At 44.9% G+C, this 24,552-nt stretch overlaps 1 protein-coding gene across 1 annotated transcript; it reads right to left on the bottom strand.

The window, feature by feature from the left end:
• Positions 1 to 259: 259 nt before the first annotated feature.
• tax1bp1a (Tax1 (human T-cell leukemia virus type I) binding protein 1a) lies at positions 260 to 24,385 on the bottom strand. Its single transcript, XM_080516483.1, has 17 exons — positions 24,281 to 24,385; positions 21,852 to 22,066; positions 17,360 to 17,462; positions 15,988 to 16,178; positions 15,645 to 15,800; positions 13,056 to 13,204; positions 12,160 to 12,250; positions 11,865 to 12,050; positions 11,411 to 11,662; positions 10,300 to 10,491; positions 10,151 to 10,223; positions 8,648 to 9,180; positions 5,725 to 5,811; positions 4,707 to 4,893; positions 4,407 to 4,621; positions 2,410 to 2,492; positions 260 to 1,646 (listed from the first exon to the last, which is right to left on the bottom strand). The coding sequence occupies exons 2-17, from the start codon at positions 22,038 to 22,040 to the stop codon at positions 1,436 to 1,438; spliced, it is 2,898 nt and encodes a 965-aa protein (XP_080372609.1). The 5' UTR covers positions 22,041 to 22,066; positions 24,281 to 24,385; the 3' UTR covers positions 260 to 1,435.
• Positions 24,386 to 24,552: the final 167 nt, after the last annotated feature.

Here is a 24,552-nt window from a genome sequence, read left to right on the forward strand (position 1 = left end):
TTCATATGTAACGTGGAGGCCAATGTTTCCTTTTTGTACGGGGGTACAACAGGTTCTGAGCAGAATGACTTGTAAAAGATGTCAAACTGTCTTTCTATTAAAAAAAAGAAAAAGAAAAAAAAAAGAGTAAGCTGCTTAAGTGTAAACCAGAAATGACTTGAGAAAAAAAAAGAGCAAAATAACGTGGAAAAACTCTGCAGCAGGTGGATGGAGTCATTTCTTCTCTCGTGGTCAATGAAGGACAGTAAATACAATGAGGTGCATTTAGACAAGCTGAATTTATTCATAAAGATCTTTGCAGAACACACTTAAAACCGCCATCCGGGCATTCTCACATGGGAAGGACCGCGTCGGACACGTGACAAACATACAGATCTGTGCATGTGCAGTTTCTAAAGCCTGAACACGACACTGTCTGGGAAATACATCGTGATGACTGAAAATAGACAAGCATGAAGGCCTAATGGACTGAAGCACAAAGCCATGTTTTGTTCTTTTTTTTTTGTTATTGTTTTTAAATTGGATTTCTTCACACTTCTACCTGTAAAACACGAAAGTACGGAACGATAAAAGTGAAACGCCATGTCCTGTAGCAGCTCCTCGGGACCAACCGCAGAGCAGAAAGTGCACATCGGGAAGTAAAACGCCATTGGTCCATCCTTCTGTCATCATTTTATACTTATTTTCATTTATGTACAATACATTCAGAATAAAGCCTTATTTAGTGCAGATAACATGAAAATGTAGTGCTGTTTTTGTTTTTAACCATTTTCGCAAAACACTGTCATACATACAGCAGGATGGGGGGGGGGGGGCTGTTTTTCAGATATATGTACATACTCAGTGACTTAAGAGATCCCACATATTTTTTTTCTTTCTTACCAAGCTCAAAAAGATGACTGGTTGAGTGAATGTGTGTTGAGGGTAGTTAAAGAACTTCATTCTGTAAGTACCGTGAACACGCGGCCCCATTGTGAAGTTAAAATACTGAGATATTACAACGCCTTGTCAAAGTTTAAACATTGGGCCACATTTCAGTCTGGAAGTAGGAAGAAATTTGGGAATTGAACACAGAATATAGGCATGCACATCAAACGGTGCTTTGTCCCTTTTAAACAATAAAATAACATTTAATTTAAAAAAAAGACGGATACGGAAACAAACAGTGGCACCAATCGATCATCCGTTGCGTTAAATTAAAATCCACTCAAACTGAAACAGCTTGGCATCACAATACTGCCGTCTTTCACAAAGTCGACTACATTCTTTCAGAAATTGCAAAAAAAAAAAAAAAAAAGTGCTGATGATTGTATTTTAACGAGACGACGTAACGTAACCCTGATCGAATGTGAACTTATAGCCGGCGACTCATATCTGTACCCAAAGCAGCGTTGTCTGGGGGGGGGGGGGGGGGTTGCGAGGCCCCGCCCCCCCTTCAGTCCACCTGCTCGAAGTTCAGCACGTGGCCGTCGAAGTGCGTGAGGACGTGCCTCTCGAAGAGCTGCTGCTGACAGTTGAGGGGGAACTGCTCGGAGCACACCGGGCACACCTTCCAGTGGCTCTCCACGTGCTGCTCGAAGCTGCGCTGCTCGAAGTGAGGCGGGAAGATCACCTCGCACAGGGGACAGCGCTTGTGGACGTCACCACTGTGGAGAAGAAAGGAAGCAGTGTCTTTATACCGGCGGGTCGGCATGCCGCAGCCAAGACAAACAAAAACGTGGAGATGGGGGGGGGGAAAAAAAAAGAATCAATGACGCAACGAGGCGTCCCTTTGAAGGAGTGCCTGGAATGCTCAATGGGCCAAACCTTAATTTGTTAATCACGCAACTAATAAAAGCCAACATTAGTCAAATGCTTCCTATTATTACTGGCAGTCATGCTGCTCTTCCTGTTCGGTGCACAACATCGACAGCTAATCATACAAGTCATAAAGTTTTCATGGTTATAGTTTATCAGCGATCTACATAAACTACTTCATAGCTATAAATGGGTATTATTAAATCAGCATCTGTCCAGGGTGCATCTAAGACAGGTCATGCGTCCACTGCAGGGCAGATACTGAGACAGACGGCAGAGGGAGAACATGGAAACTCCACACAGAAAGGCCTGACTCGCATATTCTCGCTGTGAGGTGAGACTGCTCACACCGCACCGTGACTTTTTAACCTGTGATCACCCGGCTTTTTTGGACGCCATGAGTCATTTTTCAAATTGATAATTGCTCACCGGAGAAATTGGGTGGCAAATTGTGTGACTAACGATTCCACGCGCGAGCATTTTCTGATGTACAGAAAAAGACGTTTCGCCTCGCATTTGCCTGTTTTTTTTTGATCTGCTTCAATTCTCAAGATGATCAGAATTCGTCTTTCAGGGTTGGGGAAAGGGGGGGGGGGGCAGGGGAGGTGTTACCTGGAGTCGAAGCAGAAGCTGCCTCTGGATTCACTGCGTCTGTTGGACTGATGATCACAGGGTTTCTGAGCCCCTTCGCCCACCTTTCACATGCAAACACATGAATAATGGCGAAGGGTTATTTCCACTTACAGCGCGGGTGTACGTCCAGCATGTGTGAGTGTTTTTTTTTCTTCAGGTAAGTCAATATACAAAGACGTGCACTAATTTGTTTTTCTACAGTTTTACCTCAAACGACCACGGACACGGTCTTAGAAGGCTCTGATTTCCGCTTCTTCCCAGTGCAAAAAAAAAGCTCCCCTAATTACTCTCTGCTGGCTCTTACTGGCTTCTTCTCTCCTGAGCACTGAAGGACTGACATTAATTAGAGATTTATGCAAATGAGCCCAACGCTTTGTCTTTTTTAAAGGCAAACCAGTATTTCCCTTTACAGGGAAGGAGGAGCACTCCAGAGACACCAGACAGAGATAATCCTGGCAGGAATTCGCCGGCTGCGAAGCACTGAGCTCCGGCTGGGGTCGCAATTAGTATATCGTGCATTTATTGCAACGCATCCAAGACACCTTGCTTTGCTGAGGTCAAATTATTGCTGCCGTCAATTATGGCCCTGTTATCCTCGTGACATATTGAGCTGAATTATTCATGTATGCAATAATTATTTATTTGATATCACATTTTTCTTAGGTAAAAAAAGAAAATCCACTTTAAAAGCAAAAAGCAAAAAAACCCACAAAAAAACCCAAAGGAAACAGAATTAGTGGAACTGAGTAAATGGTGCAGTTGCAAGACAAAAGATAAGATGTTGGATAAAATAGAAAATGATATCAAATCCGATAAATGACATCAGTAAACAAGGACTTTAAAATGGAAAGTGGATGATGGAAGTTAAAATAATTGTTTTCTCTGCCTGAAATGAACCAGGTTGTGATTTGAAAACTACAGTAACCAGCTTGGGGGCGAACGTTTAAATAAAATAGTTTCAATACATTCACAGCCTAATATTAACAGAATAAAACGTGTGACACTCTATTGGGGATCAATAACATCTTTGTATCGAGCTGCCTTTTGGATGTGTGAAGTTACTTATAGATGACGTTTTTTGAGTGCCTGCTGCTTTCTAACAACTCGCATCGCCTCCATTTTTGTGTTTTTCACCAAAATCCCATCCGCTTTGACTGGTATATTGTTTCACTGTTAAACGTGACTTTTGAGGAAATGACTCGCTGAATTGTTAACAATCGTCAAAGCACGGTCTTCAAAAAGTTCCTGCACATTTTGATGTGCTTTTTGTGTCCGTGCTCTAGATGGTGTGGGACGAGGAAAACAGGATTTGAGAAAAAAAGACTTAATTTATTGTAAATATTCATATATCACAATAGTCTGGTTTGGGTTAGTTGAGCAGGTCGTTTCCCAATCAGAAGGTTTTGGATACGAAACTCAATCGCCATCTGTCCAAGTGTCCTTGAGCAAGACACTGAACCCCCAGACTGCTCCCAATGAACGGACTGAGCTTGTTGCATGGCAGCCGCCTCCATTGGTGCAAGTTAGTGTGAGTGGCTGTGACTGACAAAGGAAAGCACTTGGGGAGCAGTCGAAAAGTACGTGAAACTCATTTATCACGCTTCCCTCATTCCGGGCATGAAGAATAAATTCTTGGAATCTTTCGGCAAAATATTAGGTAACGAAGAGGAAATTTTTCTGCGGTGACTTTATTAATCATGTCATGACGTGTTTTCAGAACCTTGTGATTTTAAATTAAGGAGTCTAAATTTGGACGTGAATCAAAAAAAGCACATATTTATGGAGGGACACAACTGGATCATTGTTCATGAGAGCATTGATACTCAGGCGTCTTATGTGGGGCTTCAGATATGTTGTTGAGTAGCAACCTAATGCAATACCAAAAGAAATCATACAAAATCCCAGGAAGGAACCTGACTTGAATGCATTTTCAGATTTGGAGGCTGCGTCTCCATCATTCTACACATGCCACTTACAGGTTGGGGCTCCTCTGGCGACTGCTCCAGGCTCTCGGGGGGGCTTGTGCTCCGGGACGGCTGGATGCAGACCACCTCTCGGTCCCAGCCCGGCGCCCCCGGACCCGGGCTGGGCGGTGTGATGGGAGGCGCGCACGGCGGGGCGCAGGGAGGAGGAGGAGCCTCGGGCGGAGGGCGGGGCATGTGCTCGGGAGACGGGGCCGCGTCCGCGTGATCTGTAAACGTGTCCAAATGAGAATTGGCTTTAAAGTCAAACACCAAGATGAAGAGGGAGTGTTTGGGATGGCGTTTCTCCCCCACCTCTCGTGGTGTCCGTGGAGTAAGGGTTGCCGAACTGCAGCTCGGCGGGCCTCTGCGGCACCAGTGGTGGCGGGGAGGGGTCCTGGGGGTAGGGGAGCGGGTAGCGTAGCAGCATGGGCTGCCTGACCTCCGCGCCCTGAACAGCCACTTCCTGCACACGGTGTCTGGACAGGTGGCGCTGCAGCTCCTGGACAAGAGGACGGAAGACAGCGGTGAGGCGGTCGTACGCTCCCCTTTGCATCCTTTTTACTTGAAACAATGAAACTTACACATTTATCATTCCCTCCTATATGAATTGTTGAAATGCAAAAAAAAAAAAAAAACCTCAGAAAGACGTCACTCTCAGTTTTATAAGTGATTTAATCAACATTTCCAGTCGCACAGTTCCACTGTCGGAAACACAAAGTGAGTAAGTACTTCCAGCTCAGAGTTAAGTTTCCCGTTACACCGTTTCTGCCCTTTGTGATTATATTTGAAGCAAGAGCATTAGTACCCTACTCATTACTGTAATGGGTGTCAGACTCTGGCTCCCAGTGCTCTGGCTCTGCTGCTCACCCTCTTCCATTTTTTCTTCTTCTTTTTTTTTTGGTAGCTCCTCCCTTCCTCTCCCTATATCCTCCCTGGCCTCCTCTCTTGATGACTTCATTAGCGCGCTGCTATCAGGTTTAACATTTAAACCTGGGTTGGGAAGGTGAAACAGACACGTCGTGTGGCATTTGCACTGTCTAATGGCACTGTAGCGGCGGGCGGAGGAAGCAAGTATGGATGTATTAATTAGTGGCTGGTGGGGAGTGTTGAGGAGGAGAGAAAAGGCTACAGAAAGAGCTCACACGCTGCACAGAAACGTATAATTAGAAGCAATGATGCTGCTGTGCGCTCCAGTCCAGAATGGGACATGGGAATTCTATAAGCATTATAGGTTATTTTACCTATCAAAAATACATTAACGGTGTGTTTAGAGGAAATCGTGAAAAAAAAAAAAGAAAAGTGATATGAAGCAGTGTTGGTGCTATTTTACCTCCTGGAGCTGCTCTTTGTCTCTGAGAGCCTGAGCGAGGGTGCGTTTGAGTTCGGTCACTTCGCTGGCTCGCTCTGCCATCTGCACCTGAACGACGGGACAAAGATAAGATGGCAACAGTAATTAAGCACCACAAGATTACAGAACACGCGCCGATACCAGGACGTCTTTTAAAAGGCAAGGAATAGAATTTACAGAGCATTTTGACCAAACATGATGCGCCTTTACTCTTTCACTCTTATCTAAAACCAGAGAAATGGAGATTTTGCACACATTTTCATTACAGCAGTGGTTCTGTCGTCGGTGCTAACAGGGGGGGGGGGGTCACCGATGAATCAGCTCAGACGTCTTCAGACTGAATCCTGGAATTCTACACTCTGCTAATGTACATGTTGTTTTTCTCCGAACGAATATTGATTCTCGGTTTTTGCTGTGGGAGTTGATGGGAAGGACATTTTGTTTTACGTCAGTGATAAGAGCGTCTTTATCAAAGGTAAACAGCCCGCTTGATTTACCCCCCCCCCGCCCCCGGCGCGCCATCAGATGTGTGGCCCGACAGCGTAAACGTGAAGCAGAGAGGCAAGGGCTGCGTTGAGGGGAAGTTCGGAGCGGAGCAGGGGAGGGCGATAAATCTCTGGCCGTGGAACAGAAGTGACCCTGTGGGATAGTTTACATGGCCAGTTGCCGGCTCTTCTCTGATTTCACCCCATTTCAAAGGCTCCAAATCCTCTCCCTCTCCTCTCCCATGGTTTCTCTCTCTCTGCTTCATGTCTATCTGTCCATCCTGATTTCTCTGCTCTTTAATCCCTCATCCTCTTTCATCTCCTTTTGTCCTCTCTCCCTCTCTTTCCCTCTCCCTCTCCACCCTCGGTTCGTAAATTTACGGCGCAGCGCTACAGGGTTAAGTTCAGGTGAATGGGAGTCTGCAGCAGTGCGTTTCCGTGCTCCCTCTCCCACTTCTGTCTCCTCATGTCTGCTCCTCTCCCTCCCTCCCTCTCCCTCTCTCCCTCTCTCTCTCCCTCCATCCTCTGGGTGGCTGATGTAAACAGCCGTAAAGCATGGCGCTCTGCGGCTGCCTCTCCCGTCAGTCTCCGGGGCCATTAAGAGCAGCTCGGGGCCCGGGGCGCTCGCCTCAAGACAGGAGACTCTATCAAAGTCGATGGAGAGCCATATTTACAGCGCCGATAAACACAAGCTCACTCATGGAGATTAAATATCAGCCGGTACTTTGGCGTACGTTCGCACGCACAACGCAAGGGCTCGACTGGATCACGCACACATACCACACACACAGTGGAGGATCTCTGAGACGGAGGCCTATGATCCCATATCAGATCAGCATTTCTACTCATTGTTGCTCTGAAGCTTCGCTGCATGAGGGCCGAAATGCGACGATTGGTGGAGGTTAACTTGCCAAGTGGCGTCCGCACAGTGAGGGACATGTTTGAAAAGGTGAGTTAAAGGAGCATTTCTCATTTTATTTGACTTCCCGCAGTCATTTTTGTGTCACCAGAAGTGTTTTCTGTGTGGAGTTTGCATGTTCCTCCCACCGCGGCTTTTCCAAGAACTCAGTTTCACTCCCACAGTCCAAAAAGCATGCAAGTGAGATTAACTGGTGTCCATAAATTGTCCACGTGTGAGTGTCCATTTAAAATAAATACTATAAAAAGATGGATGGATGGATGGAAGTTGGTAAGTTTCAGAGTTAATACAACTATATTTAGTTTCGCCCCTTTAAACAGGCCTTAACGTTGCCGATGACAACTTCATACAGATTACGGATTGCTCCGTGCAAAGGTCAGGACTCAGTCAAGATCGAGGCGACTTTCACCCGACCTCGCTGGCGGTGTGACACCGTAATGTAAACCCACCCAGAGGAGCTGCATCCACCCACCCCCACCCCCACCCAGAGGTTAAAATACCTGCTGCATGTGAGAAATGAGGGAAACTGCAGGGAGCAGGATAGCCTCCAACCAAATATGAAATATGAAGAAAGCATGAACATCCATATTTCTTTCATTATGGAAGAGCTATGTGTGACTGGCGAGTGATTCATGCACTAAAACATGTGAATAATCTGTAGCCTATATGAAAAGATGCACAGAATTCCAGTAAAGTATTTATGAAAGCAAGCAGAAACTTGGGCCGTCACCTTGGTCTTGGGAAATAAAGAAATTTACCTCATTAACTGCACTTTAAATTCATTAGTAACAACAAAATAAAGGCCAGATTAAAAATTAAAAGACACATTTTTACGTTGTAATTTTTCCCACTGATTACTTCTGTTTTGACAATTTCTTCAATAGTCTTATCTTATTTTGTGCCGTCTTCTGAAAGATTTTTTTTTTTTTTAAATGTATTTCTTTCTCGAAAATGTATTAAGCACTATAAGTTAACTTTCAAATGCTCTTCCTCAATTTTTGGATCCATTCTTAAATGTTTTGTTTTGTGACCACTGTATGACTCTTCCTGTGAGGCACTTTGAATTGTAGCAACCTGCATAAAAGAGGGCCGTGTAAATAACGTCTTTTGATTGATTCACTGACACTAGAAATCTATCGCTATATATATATATATATATATATATATATATATATATGGATTTCCTTGCTTAACCTGTGCCGTCTTGACACTGTGATTCAAGTCAAAACGCAGGGAATTGTGATTGTACGTGACCGCAGCGCCCGCTCCAAAATATCCAAATGAAATGTAAATGAGGATGAAGAATCTGATGCACCAGAAGCGGACGGTGAGGATCGGTGCTGATTTGCAGGTGTTTTGTTACGCCGTTGCTACACTACTGGTCCCAATCTGCGCGGCTCCCAAACCCACAGGCCCGTACATGAACGCTCCGTGTCGACAGCTCGTTCTCACAGTGGAGCTTTGAGCCGCCGGGGGGGTTAAGCGAAGGTGTTCGTCTTACTCTGAATCGCTCCTCCTCGCTGGCCAGCCGCTGCTTGAGCGTCTCGTTGATTGCACACTGCTCCCTCCACTTCTCCTCCATCATGGCCAGCTCCTCCTCCACTGAGCGCGACTGGTCCATCTCGGCCTCCTCCACACTCCTCCCCTCCAGCTCCTCCACACTGTCGCTCTCCTCCTCCTCCTCCTCCTCCTCTTCCTCTTCCTCTTCGTCGTCGTCGTCCTCCTCCTCTTCCTCCTCCTCGGCCTTCAATATGCTCTCCACCCGACTGCTCCCCTTGGCGCTCTGCCCCTCGTTCTCCACCTCCACCCAGCTCGTCATCCTCAGGCTCTCCTCCTGCAGGCTCTCCCTCTTCTCCTCTGTTCCTTCCTTTGGTTTCACCTCCGCCTCGGCTCTCTTCTTCAGTGCTTTCTCTCTCTCCTCTCCCTCCTTCTCCGTATTGGTTCGTGCATCAGCATAAGTGAGCTCCTTGTTACTGAATTCTGGAGTGATTGTCATGTCTGCGGCTTGCTGGAGGACTGCAGCAGCGATATTTCCTGTAAAAAAAACAAAATCAAACAAACAAAGAAATGTCATGAAATTGTGTTTTTCTGTTCAGGGGACAATACAAAATATAAAATGAAAGTCGGGCTCGTGGTCCTATTCAATGGGAATGCAGTACTTTGTTTTTTAAACCCCACATTTTCAATAAATTCAATAAAATAAAAATATTTCAATCTGAAATATTTTTTTATAGTTCAAAAGTCAGACTTGAATTGCTTTAATTCTAAACTAGTTTTAATATAATATTTATTACACGCATTATGACAAATACTCAAAAAGTAGTAAGGAGAAGTCAAATATATTCATTCTTAATCTTTAATTTCACTTTCTATCACTTCTTATCTACTTGTTGGCACAAAGGGACAAATTCAGATGTCGGCAGTTAACCTACGTTGATTTTCCACATCTCTGCAGAGTAACTGACGTCTATTGAGTGTTTGTTGGACGTTTCCAGTTAGAGCACTGCAACTTGTTTTACAAGAAGTACCAACTGTGACTGGAAAGATAAAAGAGATCCGACCAATAGTGAGTCACAGCCCCAGCAATAAGGCATGTAGCTGCGAGCAGATGCAATCATCCCTCTAAATAAAACAACATGTATTTGTTTTGAGTTTTTTTTTTTTCTTCCCAACATAATCTTGAAACTATTTACGAGATGTTACATTCACGAACGTATACTGAACTGTTAATGATCAAGCTCACAGTCAGACATTCGCTTGTGATGGTGACGATAAAGAGAAGAAATGAAGTTTATGGGTTAAGATTTGGGCCTGAGGCTACAATCAGTGGCGATTTACTGGAAATAATAGCAGTGAACTGGACAAAACACATCATATAAATGTATCAAATTACTGTCACCGCTGTCAGATTTCATGCTACACATGGTTTCCCGCATACCAGGTAAGATTTGCAGTATTTTCATCGAAAATATATCATTGTAAAACTGCTCGTCTGTGAGTGTACCTGCTGTCGGTGACTCTGGGCTCGGGGTTAGAGGCTCCTGTGTCGTCTCGGTGGATGCATTTCTCTTTGGCTCCTGCAAACGACACAACACACCTCAGCCGACCAATACAAAAAACTGACCGTAGGGGCAGTCCAGTGGCTTCACTCACCCCCTGGGACTCTGACGTGTTCAGTTTGGCCACCTGCCTGCGGAGGCGCTGACACTCCCGGTACTTCTCCTTGTAGTGCTCGGCGGCCATGTGGAGGCGCAGCTTGAGCTCCTCCACTTCCCGCTGCAGCTCCGCCTCGGCCTCCGACACCACCATCATGCTGGGCGTCACATCGCCGCTGGTCCCAACGCCCTGCCGCCGCAGGAGGCGAAGAAAGGAAAGCTTTAGCACGCGATTGAGACATTTCCCCTTAGCTGAAGGTAATTGCTCATTCATCTCCCGACCTGTGGTCCAAGAATTGTCAAAAATACAGTCGTTCAACTATTTCCACATCAAATTGCTTCTTTTTCTCTGTTAAATGTCACGGGAGTGACGCCTAATTCTTCATGCAATAGAAAAGCAAACGCAGCTCTATTGGGTGTCTCTCCTCTGCAACCCGAAGGTGTGCAGCAAGCAATCATGTCATAAAGCCGATGACGTAATAACTTGACAATAATGTAAAAAAATAAAACCATAATTGAGAGCGCATAGCATGTATTTGGTCCACTATACCTATTTTCAATAAGCACAAAACCTGCAATAATGTGCTTTTATCGCTTATAAATGCAGCCATACTAATAACTTTAGTTACTGTGTTGTATGGGGATTTTTTTTTTTTAAATGCTACTTGCAAACATATTAGTTAATTGATGATATTGGCTCAAATATCCTATTACATGATTGGCTTAATCACATTATTGGCCACGAGTACATTATTACAAATTTTTGCTACCAAAGATGTTCGTCAAATCTGGGAAAAACCCCACTGCAGTGAAGTCTTTTTTTTTTTTTTTTATTGGAATTATGTGATTAAGTAAAATAAGTAAAATTGTATTTATATAGCACCTTTCCCAGAAATAGAGAACAAGGTGATTTACAGAACAAAAGCAAATGTACAGAAATCAACTATCCGTCTGACATGGGGGGTCATTAGTTTGTTTGAAGTCAAACATCTTTGGTGATTCTTTAGTTTTTATTTTTCAATCGTGATCATGTTGACTCTCCTTCGCGTTTCCATCTGGCCTCCTCCCCGAGAGGGAATCGGAACGCTTGACCGAAGCCGGACACTGACCACCTCCTTGTGCGCGGTGCTCCTCATGCGGTCCAGCTGGCGCTCCATGCGCTGGCACTCGGCCTGAGCGTCGGCCAGGCTCGCGCGGAGCTTGTCGGCCTCCAGGCGGGCGCGGTACAGCTCCGTCATCGTGTGGTCGCGGGAACTGGCCGAATCCCGCAGCTCGGAGGCGAGCAGCGAGGCCTGCTGCCTGGACGCCTGGAGCTGCTCCTCCGCCTGACGGAGCTGCTCGCGGACACGAGCCAGCTCGGCCTGAGCACACCGGCAGGGGAGCTTGTGTAAGGTTGGGACCGATCTTAGTGGACAAACGCTCGCGGTAACATGGACGCATGGCAAATACACACAGAAATTACGTTTGTTTGGTGACATGGATTTGTCTTTCTCACTGACAAAAAAAAAAAAGTCTTTCTTTGCTGGGGCTTATATTTTTAAAGTGACAAACCGACATCGCTACCTTGTCAGATTTGTGTGCCAGGAGCTCCTTTTCCAGACTGTCTCTCTGCGCCACGCAGACTCTGAGCCTCTCCAACTCCTCCTGGAACTGAGCGATGGTCACCTCCCGGTTCAGCTCTACCGCCTTCAGCATCTGAAGCTCCGCGCTCAGTTTGGTGTTTTCCAGCTCCGTGCTGCGCAGGTGAGCCTGAAAAAAGGCCCGACGTTTCACAGCAGCGCACAGGCATTCGTGTGCTTTTTTGTTGTTGTTGTGGTTTTGTTTTTTTTCCCCCCGAGTGCGGAAGGTTTTCCTTTACCTTGTACAGATCTCGCTCGTCCTTCTCATTCTTCAGCTGGCTCTCGAGACTGTCTCGCTCCGCTGTCAGCTTCTTCAAACGATCGCGCAGACTGGATCAATAAATCATGAGATCTTTGTGTTTGTTTTTAAATACAAAAACTTGAGAAAAAACATGGAATTTTTAACGATCAATAAGAGTATAATGATTTTTCCTACGATTAATTCAAATTAAATACTTTCTTTTGGCATCATGATTATCAATTTTTTTTTATTGCTTATGCCTGCTTTTGCTTTTGAGAGAGTATTGTCGTTTTTTTCCCAAAGTGTGAAGTGATGCTACTACAAGATTGCAATTTCCTTTTTATGAATGAATAACATGTTGAATTGTGAAATGAGGACGAAACAGAGCTACCTTTATTCCATACAGACAACGTGAGCGCTTCTTTGATTACGGCTTCTACTTATTCACTACAAAGGAGTAAGCCATACTAGTAAAAAGTCTACATTTTGGAGGGAATTATATATTCCACATTGGTTAAACTGTGGTTTTAACAGAGACAGATTCCATTCATCCATCTCTTTTATCTCTACATCTAAACGATCCCAGCTCATTATGAGGGATGAAGTTACAACCTTTCCGTTCCGGGGTAAACAAGGCTCACATTCACACCTACGGGGAAACAAGCTAACCTCAAACGGCATGTTTTTGGGGCTCAGAGTAACTGGATGGAAACGATCCCGTAACTAGAAGAAGATGCAAACTCCACACAGGAACGACCCAAAGCAACACAACGGGGAGCCGCTTCGTCCAGATTCAGACATAAATGACGTAACTATGGAAATAACGACGGTGACAAATGTCCCATTAACTCACTACGGCCGCACAGAAACAGCGCCTCTGCATCCTCCACTCACCAATCCAGCTCTGTCTCCTTCTGCAGGCCTCGCTGGGTGACTCCCAGCAGGTCCTCCTCCAGCTGGCGGACCCGGTCCGTGGCCTCTGTCAGCCTCCTCCTCACGTCCTCCCTCTCTTCTGACAGGCCCTGCGATGAGCGGAGCAGCTCCTGCGGGACGGAGAGGCAGCTGTGGATCACGATGACGGGCGCTGTGGCCTTTCAGAGCAGCCAAATCACTGAGGCAAATTTACGCAATCCTCCTCGATTAAAAACAGATGATCGTTTTTGGTTTTTTTTGCAAGGATGAACTCTCATGGGAATTGTGCCGTGTATTTTCTTGTCTTTTAATTGCTTCCTCTTTGTGTTTTCACAAAGAACATGTTCTTCTTTTTTTTTTCCAACTGAACTAATCATTTCTGCATTGGAGTCTTTGCACACATTGCAACTTTCCAAAACAGCTCAAATACATTTGAGCTTTTTTATCCCCAAGCATATTTGGAGTGCAGCTGTGACATGTGAACTTCCCCTCGGGGGAATGTGCCGAATCTCATCACTCACAAATCACCAGTTACAAATTATGACTTGTGTGACTCTTTAGAGGGTTGTAAAACAAACATTCAGTCCAAAGTATAATAAATAATTTCAATATTCATACATGCTGTATTTGACTTGGAGCATCTTGTACTGTGCCTGCGGAGAAAATACTTCCAAGTGCACTTCCTTTTATTACTCATTGAAGTGAAGCCGATTCAGCTCATATTGTTGCTGAGAGAACATACCTCTGCAGAGGCGCACACGCCCTCCTTTCTACTTGTGGCCCAACACAAACATACTATACTCCTGTCTCACAAGAGCAGGGGAAGAAACAGATGCTCAAGAACAAAGAACCGGCTGGCAGCGCGATGCACAAGCCGTCAATCCAATGCGAAGTGCACATGAAGGGTAGTACCAGTGGATTCTCAGGCCCGTCGTTCTCCCTCTGGGCTTGGCTCTGCGCAGATTACTGTATGATTTTTACGGCTGGCGTTCGGAAAGCACTTTAGCAGCGCATAAAGACCTTATAAAAAGTGTAGTCGTAAAATTAGCAGCCGCAAAATATGTACTTGTGTTTTCATGTTGAACTCAAAGGCTATTTTCATCACAGTGAGACGAGCTCGCACACCTACTGTACAGAGGTCACGCGAGCCGTATATCTATAGAGGGACCAGCCTGTTGAATGGAAAAGCTGCATGGTGTGTGTGTGTGTGTGTGTCAAGGCAGCCTTTTCACATTGTGTGTGAGCATACACCAAAGACGTTCACTAGGGGGCGATAAGAGACTAGAATAAAAGTCTTTCTCCTCCCTCCTTCCATTCAGCTTCCTTCAGTTGACTACTTTCAGACATTGGTGCCAAGCTACTGCTTATCATGAGTAACTCATAAACCGTGAAAATGTGGATAGTGACTCATCCTTGGGAAGTGGGAGAAAGAAAGAGGGATCAGGAAGATGAAACAAGTGCAGAAGTTTACTTTTGTTTCATTTTGTGTTTCGATTAAATGTTTGAATTTGAATTATGAATCATTTTCTTATCAGAGCAGAGAGAGAGAGAGAGAGAGAGAGAGAGAGAGAGAGAGAGAGAGAGAGAGAGAGAGAGAAAGAGAGAGAGAAAATAGACAGTGAGAAAGAAGTGGCCACTGGATCGCGTGACTGAGTGGTGTTTGTCCCTGGGGCTGGGCAGGGCGCTTTTTTCAGACAGGCGGTTTTGTGGACTACCCTCCTCTCATTCCACACACAGACTAAAAGGATTTGCAAGCGGGTGGCATAATGAGTGTGTTTGTGTTTGTCAATGTGTGTGTGTGTGCGCGCACGCCTGTGCATGTGTGAATGCACATTACAGGAGCCTTGTGGTAAAGAACCTGAATGTGAGTGTGACAGTGGAGGAAGGGGGAGGTCAGTATGTGCATGGGTACAAGTGTGTGTGTGTGTGTGTGTGTGTGTGTGTGTGTGTGTGTGTGTGTGTGTGTGTGTGTGTGTGTGTGTGTGTGTGTGTGTGTGTGTGTGTGTGTGTGTGTGTGTGTGTGTGTGTTTGACGTCATGTTTGTTCACTGCGGTTGCGATGGCATCGTCCCTGACGCCAGATGCCCAAGAAAAACCCGTGTCCCGATTCCGTTCTGGCCCACTGAGTCAGGTCGTTAAAGACGGCAGAGAAAGACTGGTGTACAATTCCACATACATAAATCCGCGCGCACACACACACACACACACACACACACACATTGAGGCTGCGGCCATTTGTGTGTCTTGCGAACGCGGCGCATGATTATTCGTGGGGGCCTTTGAAGCTGCGAGGCCTATGATCACTGGTGAGGAACTGGCTCCTTGCACATGTGCAAACAACCGCCATCCATCCATGTACACACTTAACTGCACACACACAGAACCTGGCTTACCTTGATTGCAACATTGCTGCGGATACATTACTGGATTGTCCCCAGTATTTATCGCTCCCGTCGATGCCGTGTACAGTCTGTGCAGACGAAAACCCGATACCTCTTTATTGCCCCCCCCCCCCCCCCCCCCCCACACACACACACACACACACACACACACACACAATCGTCTCACTAACCTGGTTGTGTGTCCGCAGAAGGCAGCACGTCTCCCTCTCCTGCTCCCTCTCTCTAGCCAGGCGTTTCTGCTCCTCCTGCAGCTGCTGCTTCTCCTCCTGCAGGAGACGCATGGCCTTCAGAAGCTCCCTGCGCTCCTGCTGCGCCTCCTCCACACGCTTCCAGGCCGGGGAAGAACGAGGGAGAAGATGAGGCATACACGTAGTCAAACACCAACATTGCAAACATCATATAACGCAGGATTGTTTCCTCACTATTCACACTAATCGAATATGTGAGACATAAAACGGACTCCTTTATTACAGACAATGGATGAACAAGAACCCGACGCCTTCTTTCTTGTACCTCAAGCAGGCCGGTCTTGGTGGTGACAACCAGTATATCCGAGTTGCTGTCATCCTCGGTGACAGTCAGCAGCTCTTCGGTGGGTGTGGCTGACCTGAACTGGAAGGGTGTGCTCGCTCCCCTGATGTCACCGGTGTGAGTGACATAACAGAACTGGTAAAACTCTCCATCAGATTTTGGAACATAATAACCTGCAGAGCAACGACATAAGTGTGGGCATCTTAGATTCTTCACCCATTGTCCATTCACGTTCAGCAACGACATAAATCAAATCCTCCCGCATTCACCAGCCCATCATGTCACTTCAACCGTGATTAAATCATACCAATTACTATCAAGTCAATCCATCCCCCCAAAAATATAGCAGCAATTCCTTTGACACCACAAGTATATTTATGAGATTATGTTTCGTCTTACAATACTCACTTCAATGTAACATATGTCATCAATTAGTATCTAATTAAGTAATGAGTAGTGTTAATTAAAAGTATTTCATCCGAGCTAAAATAACACAACCACCTAACACAGAGCTGGTGATTGGACTCTTGATTATAGAGAAAGAAAATTAGCCAGTGGAAAATGATTTTTTAAATGAAAATACAGGCCGCACAGTGGCATGGCGGCTCGCACTCTTGCCTCATGGTGAGAACTGTTGCGGGTCCAGGTTGGGTTTGGGGGCATTTCCGTGTGGAGTCACTATAATCTCACTGGGTTTTCTCCGAGTGCTCCGGTTTCCTCCTATAGCCTAAAAAAATATGCGTTTGGGGCTACTTGGCAGTAGGTGAGAATTTGTGTGTCTGCCCCGTGACGGAGTAGCGACCTGCTGGGGTTCTACTCAGCTGGGATCCACTGCCCCATCACGCCAACATGGATGAAGTTACATCAAAAGATGCATGAAACTCAAAAGACGTCTCGTCTCAGATGCGAAACGACGGCCAAACGACTTGGACTTCTTCCAGCGTCGTTTCGAGCAGCTCATAGTTCCGCTCCGACGTGTGACCACAGCCGGCCGGGTACTGTGGGACTTGAGGGGAAGCAAAGTCGAGGATATCCAGCAGCCGGCAGATTTTACTGACTCCTGACACACCACAGCACACTCTCATATTTTCACTGCGTAATATCTGACCGTTCCAGCCCCAGTAAAACCAGTTTGCAGGCCCTCAACGTGTGTATGTGTGTGGTTTGAGAGGTGCTCGGGTCCCAGGCCTCCGTTTGCGGTTGTGTTCCCTTATTAAATAAAAGTACCGGTTTTTATACACGCCGTAAAATGGAGGAGTTACTGTGGAATACCCTGAGCCTGTATGGTGGTTTAACATAATGTGTGTGTGTGTGTGTGTGTGTGTGTGTGGAGAGGGGGGGGGTTGTTGTGTACCTTGAAACACCACAGTCCTGTGCACTGTGCTTCCTGGTTCATAGTTTTCAGGCATGGGAGACCAGAGGAAGGTGTAGTAATCCCGGGCTGTGCTCCAACCCACCTGAGGACATGTAAACAAATAAGAAAAAGGAAAAAAAGAAAGGAAAGATCAACATGTGACCTCATTCAGTTTAATACATTTTGTTGATTTGAAGAGAGCATGTTAACACTTTTGCCACCTCACATTTCCTTGAAAACATAATTGATTTAAAAAAAAAAAGGGGGGGGGGGGGTTTCATCCAATGTTCAAGGCAAGTATGGAAACATTTAAAACCCTGGCCCCCTCATTCTTCCACACACCTCCTCTTTCACTTCTTCCTATTAGTTCCTGCCCCTTTTGGACTCACAAAAAAGAGGGGCAGTGAAGGTGTCAGAATTGGGCGGGGACGGGAGGGGGGGGGGTATGGGGGGCACACATGCGCAGACCCGTGAGACGGCAGGAAAACGATCGCCATGGAAAGAGGAAAAGGGGTGAAAAATAGGGAGTGGGGGGGGGGGTGAAAATTTTACACAAAATGGCAAGGGAAGCGTAATTCCCTGGATTTCATGTGTTGTTGGGTGACAGATGATGAAAGGGCGTTGGGAACGCCATAACTCAGGTCCTGCATCGTAAATCTGTCATGTACAGCCACACAAACACAAGCACACAAGCACACAAGCACACAAGCACGCGCGCGCGCACACACACACACACACACACACACACACACACACACACACACACACACACACACACACACACACACACACACACACACACACACACACACACACACACACACACACACACACACACACACACACACACACACACACACACACACACACACACACACACACACACCTTGTTTCAGCTCACATGTGCACGACATGTTTGTTGCATTACATAACTACTCTTCAGCTTGAGCTAACTCAACCACCTGTTGTACTCTGGAACATTTTTTTAATTAATTAAAAAAAAAAGAAAAGAAAAGAAAAAACTGAGAAAATCAAATGAGCTTGATACAGATTCCTCTTTTGAACAGCCACATCACAGTAAGTGGCAAAATAACACAAATTCGGAAGTTGGAAGATTATCCAATACAGGAAATTATAGGATTCGCTAAAGACTGGGAGTGCTTGTTTGCTTTTGTGAAGTTTTTACAAAGCCAGAAATTAAATGATGACATGTCGGTAAGTGTTTTGGTGTTGACATAAAAGGAGATCTGCAGTGAAAGAGATCCAAAAGAACAATAATTAAAATAACCTTTGAAGTGAAACAGGATAATACCGGAGAGGCGGCCCTTTGACGCACACTGACAAATCAGCCAGATTCCTCGAAGCATTTGTCAACGTTTCATGGGAGATGCTGCTGTTGTCTTATACGCACTTGTGGTTCTTGGAGCCGCCACCAGATTACACACAACACAATCCTGTTTTGAACAAATGCTAATCGTCAGCGTGGAAATCTGGGCCAGGAACATTCTTTCCACCTCCAAAGCGAACCTCAGCGAGAGGCTCGGCCCACCGTGGACTCCAGCCAAGCTTGCTTGTGTGGTCACGTGTATTTGTTCAAGTAAGAAGAGACATAAATAATTTTGCTAATTGCAGAGTGAAGGTGACTGACATTTGGTTTGGTACGGTGCGGTATTCCAGCACAGGAGTGATGTTATAAAATAATCACAGGCACGGCAGCCATCAATCACTCAGTCAAGGTGTGAGCGAGCAGCTCGATGACATGTTAATTATACACTCACACAACGGGTTTCTCCCAGCCGACCCAACAAACATGCCACAACTGAAAACCTTCACGGGGCTTTTCAGGACCTGTGTGCATGTGTGCGAGTGTCGGTGTGCGCATATCTGTGTCAAACTGCAATCTAAACCAGCTATCAGTGGATAAATAAAGGTAAACAGATCCGTTTCTGATATGTACTGTCACTGCACAAAACTTGACATGCTTGATTTGCCAGTAATATTATCAGCATTTACTGTGTGCACAATGCAAATGAGGAGAAACGACTTGCCTTCACCTGAATGTAGTACTATGAATATTTCTCGCCACTAGGGGGTGTCTGTACACAACTCAAACGAGCAGTGCCTGTCTGTGCCATCTTGAGAAATTCACACAGGGAGCCAGTTTCTCTTTCTTTCTCCAGCACATACACACATGTAAGGTGAGAGGATGAAAATGCCGTCTTCCTCAATTCATCTCAGCATTCAAGGGAAATCATCGACATACAATGCGGAACTCTAAACGTTGTATCATTTTCTTCAGTGACTAAAGCAGATTATCACTTTTTGTGAAGCGTACATAACTACTAACTTCCTAACACTGGTACTATCCACATCAATGTAACACTCATACATTTATGAGTGTGACACCGAATCACCATTGAAAAAAAGTCTAAGCATGGCAGTGGTTTCAATGTTCCCCATTAACAAAGGGAAGCCCGAGCGACTCTTCCTTGGTCGCTCAAACATTACTCCTTTACATCCTTTACACATTATCTTGCAACAACGTGTAAAATAGGGTCAACTCTGAATTATATCTCTTGAAATACAGACAGTGAAAGCTCCATAGAACCGCGGGTTCCCACACCGCTCATACGCTGATCGATTGGGTTATAAAACACCACACACGTATAAACAGCAATGGTGAGCGCTCTCGTCTCACAGCAAATACCTCCCCTATTCGAGCCTGGCTATGGCCTTTCTATGTGGAGTGTGCATGTTTCTCCTGTGCAAGCGTGTTTTGGGTGTAACAGATTCTCTTGAAAATGTGGATTCCTCCAGATGATCCATCCACAAAGTGTCTCGTGCTGCTCACATGTATTCATTGCATTACAGCCTCAGTTCATCAAGCCTAGATACTCACTTAAAAAGAGCTCAGCTCGCTAAAGGTTTCAGGGCTACTTAGTGCACCGTGCAGTAACCGTCTCCCGTGAGTCATCGGGACCATTGTCTTTGTGAATTCTGATGAATAAGAGACGCACACAGCCTTTCTTTGTCTTGTCTGATTGGAGGAGACGTCTGTGAGAGGCACAGCTGAGATAACTAGTAATCCGATTACTGCATCCTGTTCAGGGCCAGTTTGTGGAGAAATTCCCGTTTGTTTTCTCTGGAACATCAATTTAAGTGTATGTGGGTGATTGTCTCAGAGAATCCCTACCCCCCCCCCCCCCAAAGCACTTAAAGGATAAGTTTATAAAGTCTGCTTCAAATTCTACAGACTTGTCTTGTTATGGTTTTCTCTGATGTGTGAAAATATGATTTAGATAACTTTAGAGCAGACTAAGATCAAGTTTAATCGCAATCCAAATTCTCTACTTCTGTGACGTTGCGAGGAGCGCTATATAAAGTTATGAGTGTTACCAGAGTGAAGAGTTTAAACAAATAAAACTGCCACATAGAGGATATGTATCTAATCGTTTTATCACGTCTCCCAGGAGCTGATTGGACTCATTCCTCGAATACACAGTTCACACTCATGATGAGGAGCTTTTCCACTATTAACACACAAAGAGACAGACTTGTGCGTCAAGAGGATTAAGTGGTCTTCTTGTTCCCTAAACATGAAGCGTTAACCATCAAACAGGTTTCATTTGCATGAATTACCACAATTAAATTTTCCAATTGGCTTTTTTCCAAATAAAACCGACACTCTTTATTCTTTCCCAACTGATCTGGCGGATTTGAAGTCAGCTCCTAAACAACAATAAAAATGTTTGTCTTCCCACTTTTATGAGACACGAAGTTTCCGAGTTCACGTTTCCTGCTAATTACGTGAGATCTGATGGCCCCGATAAAAGACCGGGGCCGAGGGGGGACACCGGCGAGCAGGAAGCGGAGAACAAACTGATGGAAACAAAGTCGGGAGCTGCTCAGTGAAGTGGGGGTTAAAAGAGAAAAAGAGGAACCTCATAAGAATCAGGGTGGTTCATAAGGAGCACCAAATGTTTGCAACCCCCCCCCCCCCCCGGTGAGACTTACTGCAGCCAGCCCACCATGTACACTCGTTGCTCTTCGTGCATGCAGAGCGGCCACACCAAAGCTTGCGGTGAGTTTTTAAGCGTGTAGTGAAGAGCTCAGGCATTAGTGTCACGGCGGATGCACGTGCTAATGTGGCAAGTGCAAAACCTATGTCCAATTAATAAAAGGCTAACAGCTAATCCATGTCACAGACACTCGGGTAATAGGCAGAAAAGGGTTTTAATCTCCAACCCTTATATTTCCTACACAAATGATTCCGATTAGAATAAAAGTCGAAGTCTATAATTGATAATGGCTGACTTTGCGTGTGAAGCAAGGTTCTCAGGAAGAGCAGCTGCTGTGTGTGTGTGTGTGTGTGTGTGTGTGTGTGTGTGTGTGTGTGTGTGTGTGTGTGTGTGTGTGTGTGTGTGTGTGTGTGTGTGTGTGTGTGTGTGTGTGTGTGTGTGTGTGTGTGTGTGTGTGTGTTTGTGTGATCTACCTTGAAAATGCCCACCCAGTCTTTGGGGTGGGGAGAAATGTACGGGGTCAGAGTGTAACGACACTCCAAGGGCGCCTGGGGTAGGAAACTCTTTCCCACATTCTGAAAGATGACATGGGCAAAGTTGGATGTTTCCATGATACTGACGCTGCTCCCCGGCGATGAGTCCACCACCTGGAATGATGACATTGTCTCCTGTTGGTCACTTCATTTGCCTGGAAGGAGAAAAAAAACAAAAAAACTGTGTGAAATAAGTATGAGGTAGTAGTATTTATCATAAGTCCACAAAAGACTATTTATAAGGCACAAGTGGTAGACCAATGCTCTGCACACACTCAGAGGCACAGTACAATCAGAATAATTCAAAATGAAAAGATCTTCAAGAATAAAGATCAACAGATGTTGAAACAAGCACAAAGCAGCATGTCAACGTGCTTCACAGCTTTAACGTAGTTTTCTGGAAATCTCGGAACCTCCGAGCCACAGTTTTGGCTGCAAGCGTACGTACTCCATTTCAACACAGGCAAATTGGTACAAGCATTCAGGTTCAAGTTGGAAGACATGACTTAACAAATTGTTCCGCATAAGAAAACGTTCAGAGGTTATTCATTTCACCTGTCAAAGTCATATTGAGTAGGAGAGAAAAACAATTAAACAGATTAATCTTTAACAGGGCAGAAAAAACTTTGCAGTAAAAGCCCGAGGACACACCATCATCACATTGAGCACGGTGTTTGTGTGTTTAAGGGTTTTGTGTCTAAAACAAACTTAACCCATTAACTTCCTTCTGAACAAGATGACTAATTCTTTATTGACATTGGAGTCAAACTCTTTAAAAGTAAGACTTTTTAAGTGCACCTTTATATCAGAGGACCAACTCTATTTAAACCAAACCTAGACTCTTTAAAACAAGACAGATTTGGAGTCAGGTAACCCAGATCTTTTAAATTAGATTTGATTTCTTCAATATTATCTCACTCTTGAAAAAAATATTATTATTGCACTTGAAAGCGGATGTCAGTTGTTAAAATCAGGTCTAGATCCTTCAAAGGAAGCCCAGATTCTTTCTAATATCTCTTTAAATCGCACGTTGACATTTCAGTACCTTACTTAACCTTTAAAGGAGAAAGAACACCTTCTTTATATAGTACACTCTTAAACTATATATTCTAAAAAAAACTAAACTGTTACACCTGAATTCATCAAACCACCAGATTTATTTTTTTTAAAATAAACTTACCTCTTAAGCCCTTTAGAATAAACTTGGACGTTTAGAAGTAAACTTGAAACAAGGACCAGACTCTTAAGCTGACCTCACAATATTTAAACAGACTAATTCAAGACCGAGTGTTTACGCATAAATACAGTAGAATTAAATTGGCTTGACTTCTGAAAAAAACGCATAAAAAAAAAAGTAATTAATGAAAAAAAAAAAAGCTTATTTAATGCAGTTTATGGGTGTGGAAGCTACAATGCAACCATTTGCCAAGGCACCTCCCTGGATCTGTGAGTCAGTCACTTGCGGTAAGGCAGCTATGTCAGATATTTTGTTTGTCTTGCTGAATGAAAAGGAAGGACGTATGAGTCTATGATGCGTCTTTTAAGTTCAGTTGCACTATTGATTGCAGTCATATGCAAATTGGAGATTTCCTTGAGCGTCCTGTTTCAAACACAATTGAGGCATGCACTTTAAATGAAACTTGATAGACTTATTGTGCGACAGCTGTTTGGCATGTACTACTTGTTTGCCTGGATCAAGGTTCATCACAACACTACACCCAAGCTCTATAGTTCATAAAACTCACAATTAGCATTGGCCTGCACTGCAGAATACACTTCTACTGGACTGAAATTTCAGGTTCCCGTTACAATCGACTTTTACACGACTCTCGTGTACATTGTGTTTATAGCTCTCAGTCTTCTCTGGAGATTTTGTGCAGTTGTGGCTCTTGCCACTGTCATCTATGATGTGAAAACTGATGTTTACATGTGAGGCACATGACCACGAGACCCGTGTGAATGTGACATAGAGGAACAATAATAAGCCAGTGATCACTGCTTATCCTCGTGACCCAGCCCTCAGGTAGATGCATGTGAAGAAAAACAACAACAACAACAACAAAAAACACCAAGTCATAACTGATGCTCGACTCAACTAACCCAGCTAACGCACACACAGTCATGGCATTGATCCGCTGCGACAAACATCGTGAAAACAAGTCACAGGTAAGACACCCCTCTGCTGATCGACACGAGCTCAGTGAGCGTGAGCTTAATCTTGTTTAAATCTGGCTAAGGAGCTAACATTAGCTCGTGCACAGGCTCTGTCGTGTCATGTCACTATACAGCTAGCAAAACAGGATCCTGCACAGACGAAACGACAAAACGACATACATGGGCGTCATCCCGCTCTGAGAATCAAAGTGTACCCTTTGCATTTGATTTCCGCTTGTAAACGGGCCGATGTTTTTGCTACTGTCCCCGTTGTTGTCAAAGCTGTGGCGATGCTGTGTTCTCTTCCTGCTGGACTTCCGGGATGCTGAGCAGCTTCCAGTGATGCTGCGGACAGGAGGAGGCATCACTTCATATTCTGAAATCACTAGAAAAAATTACTTTGCCGTTGCTTATTCATTTCGTATCTACAAAGCTGACGTTTTAATGATTCAAAATAAATACTATAACGACAGCGTGGGTTTAAAGA

This window comes from Blennius ocellaris (genome assembly GCF_963422515.1).
Source record: "Blennius ocellaris genome assembly, chromosome: 20".
Taxonomy (NCBI): Eukaryota; Metazoa; Chordata; class Actinopteri; order Blenniiformes; family Blenniidae; genus Blennius; species Blennius ocellaris.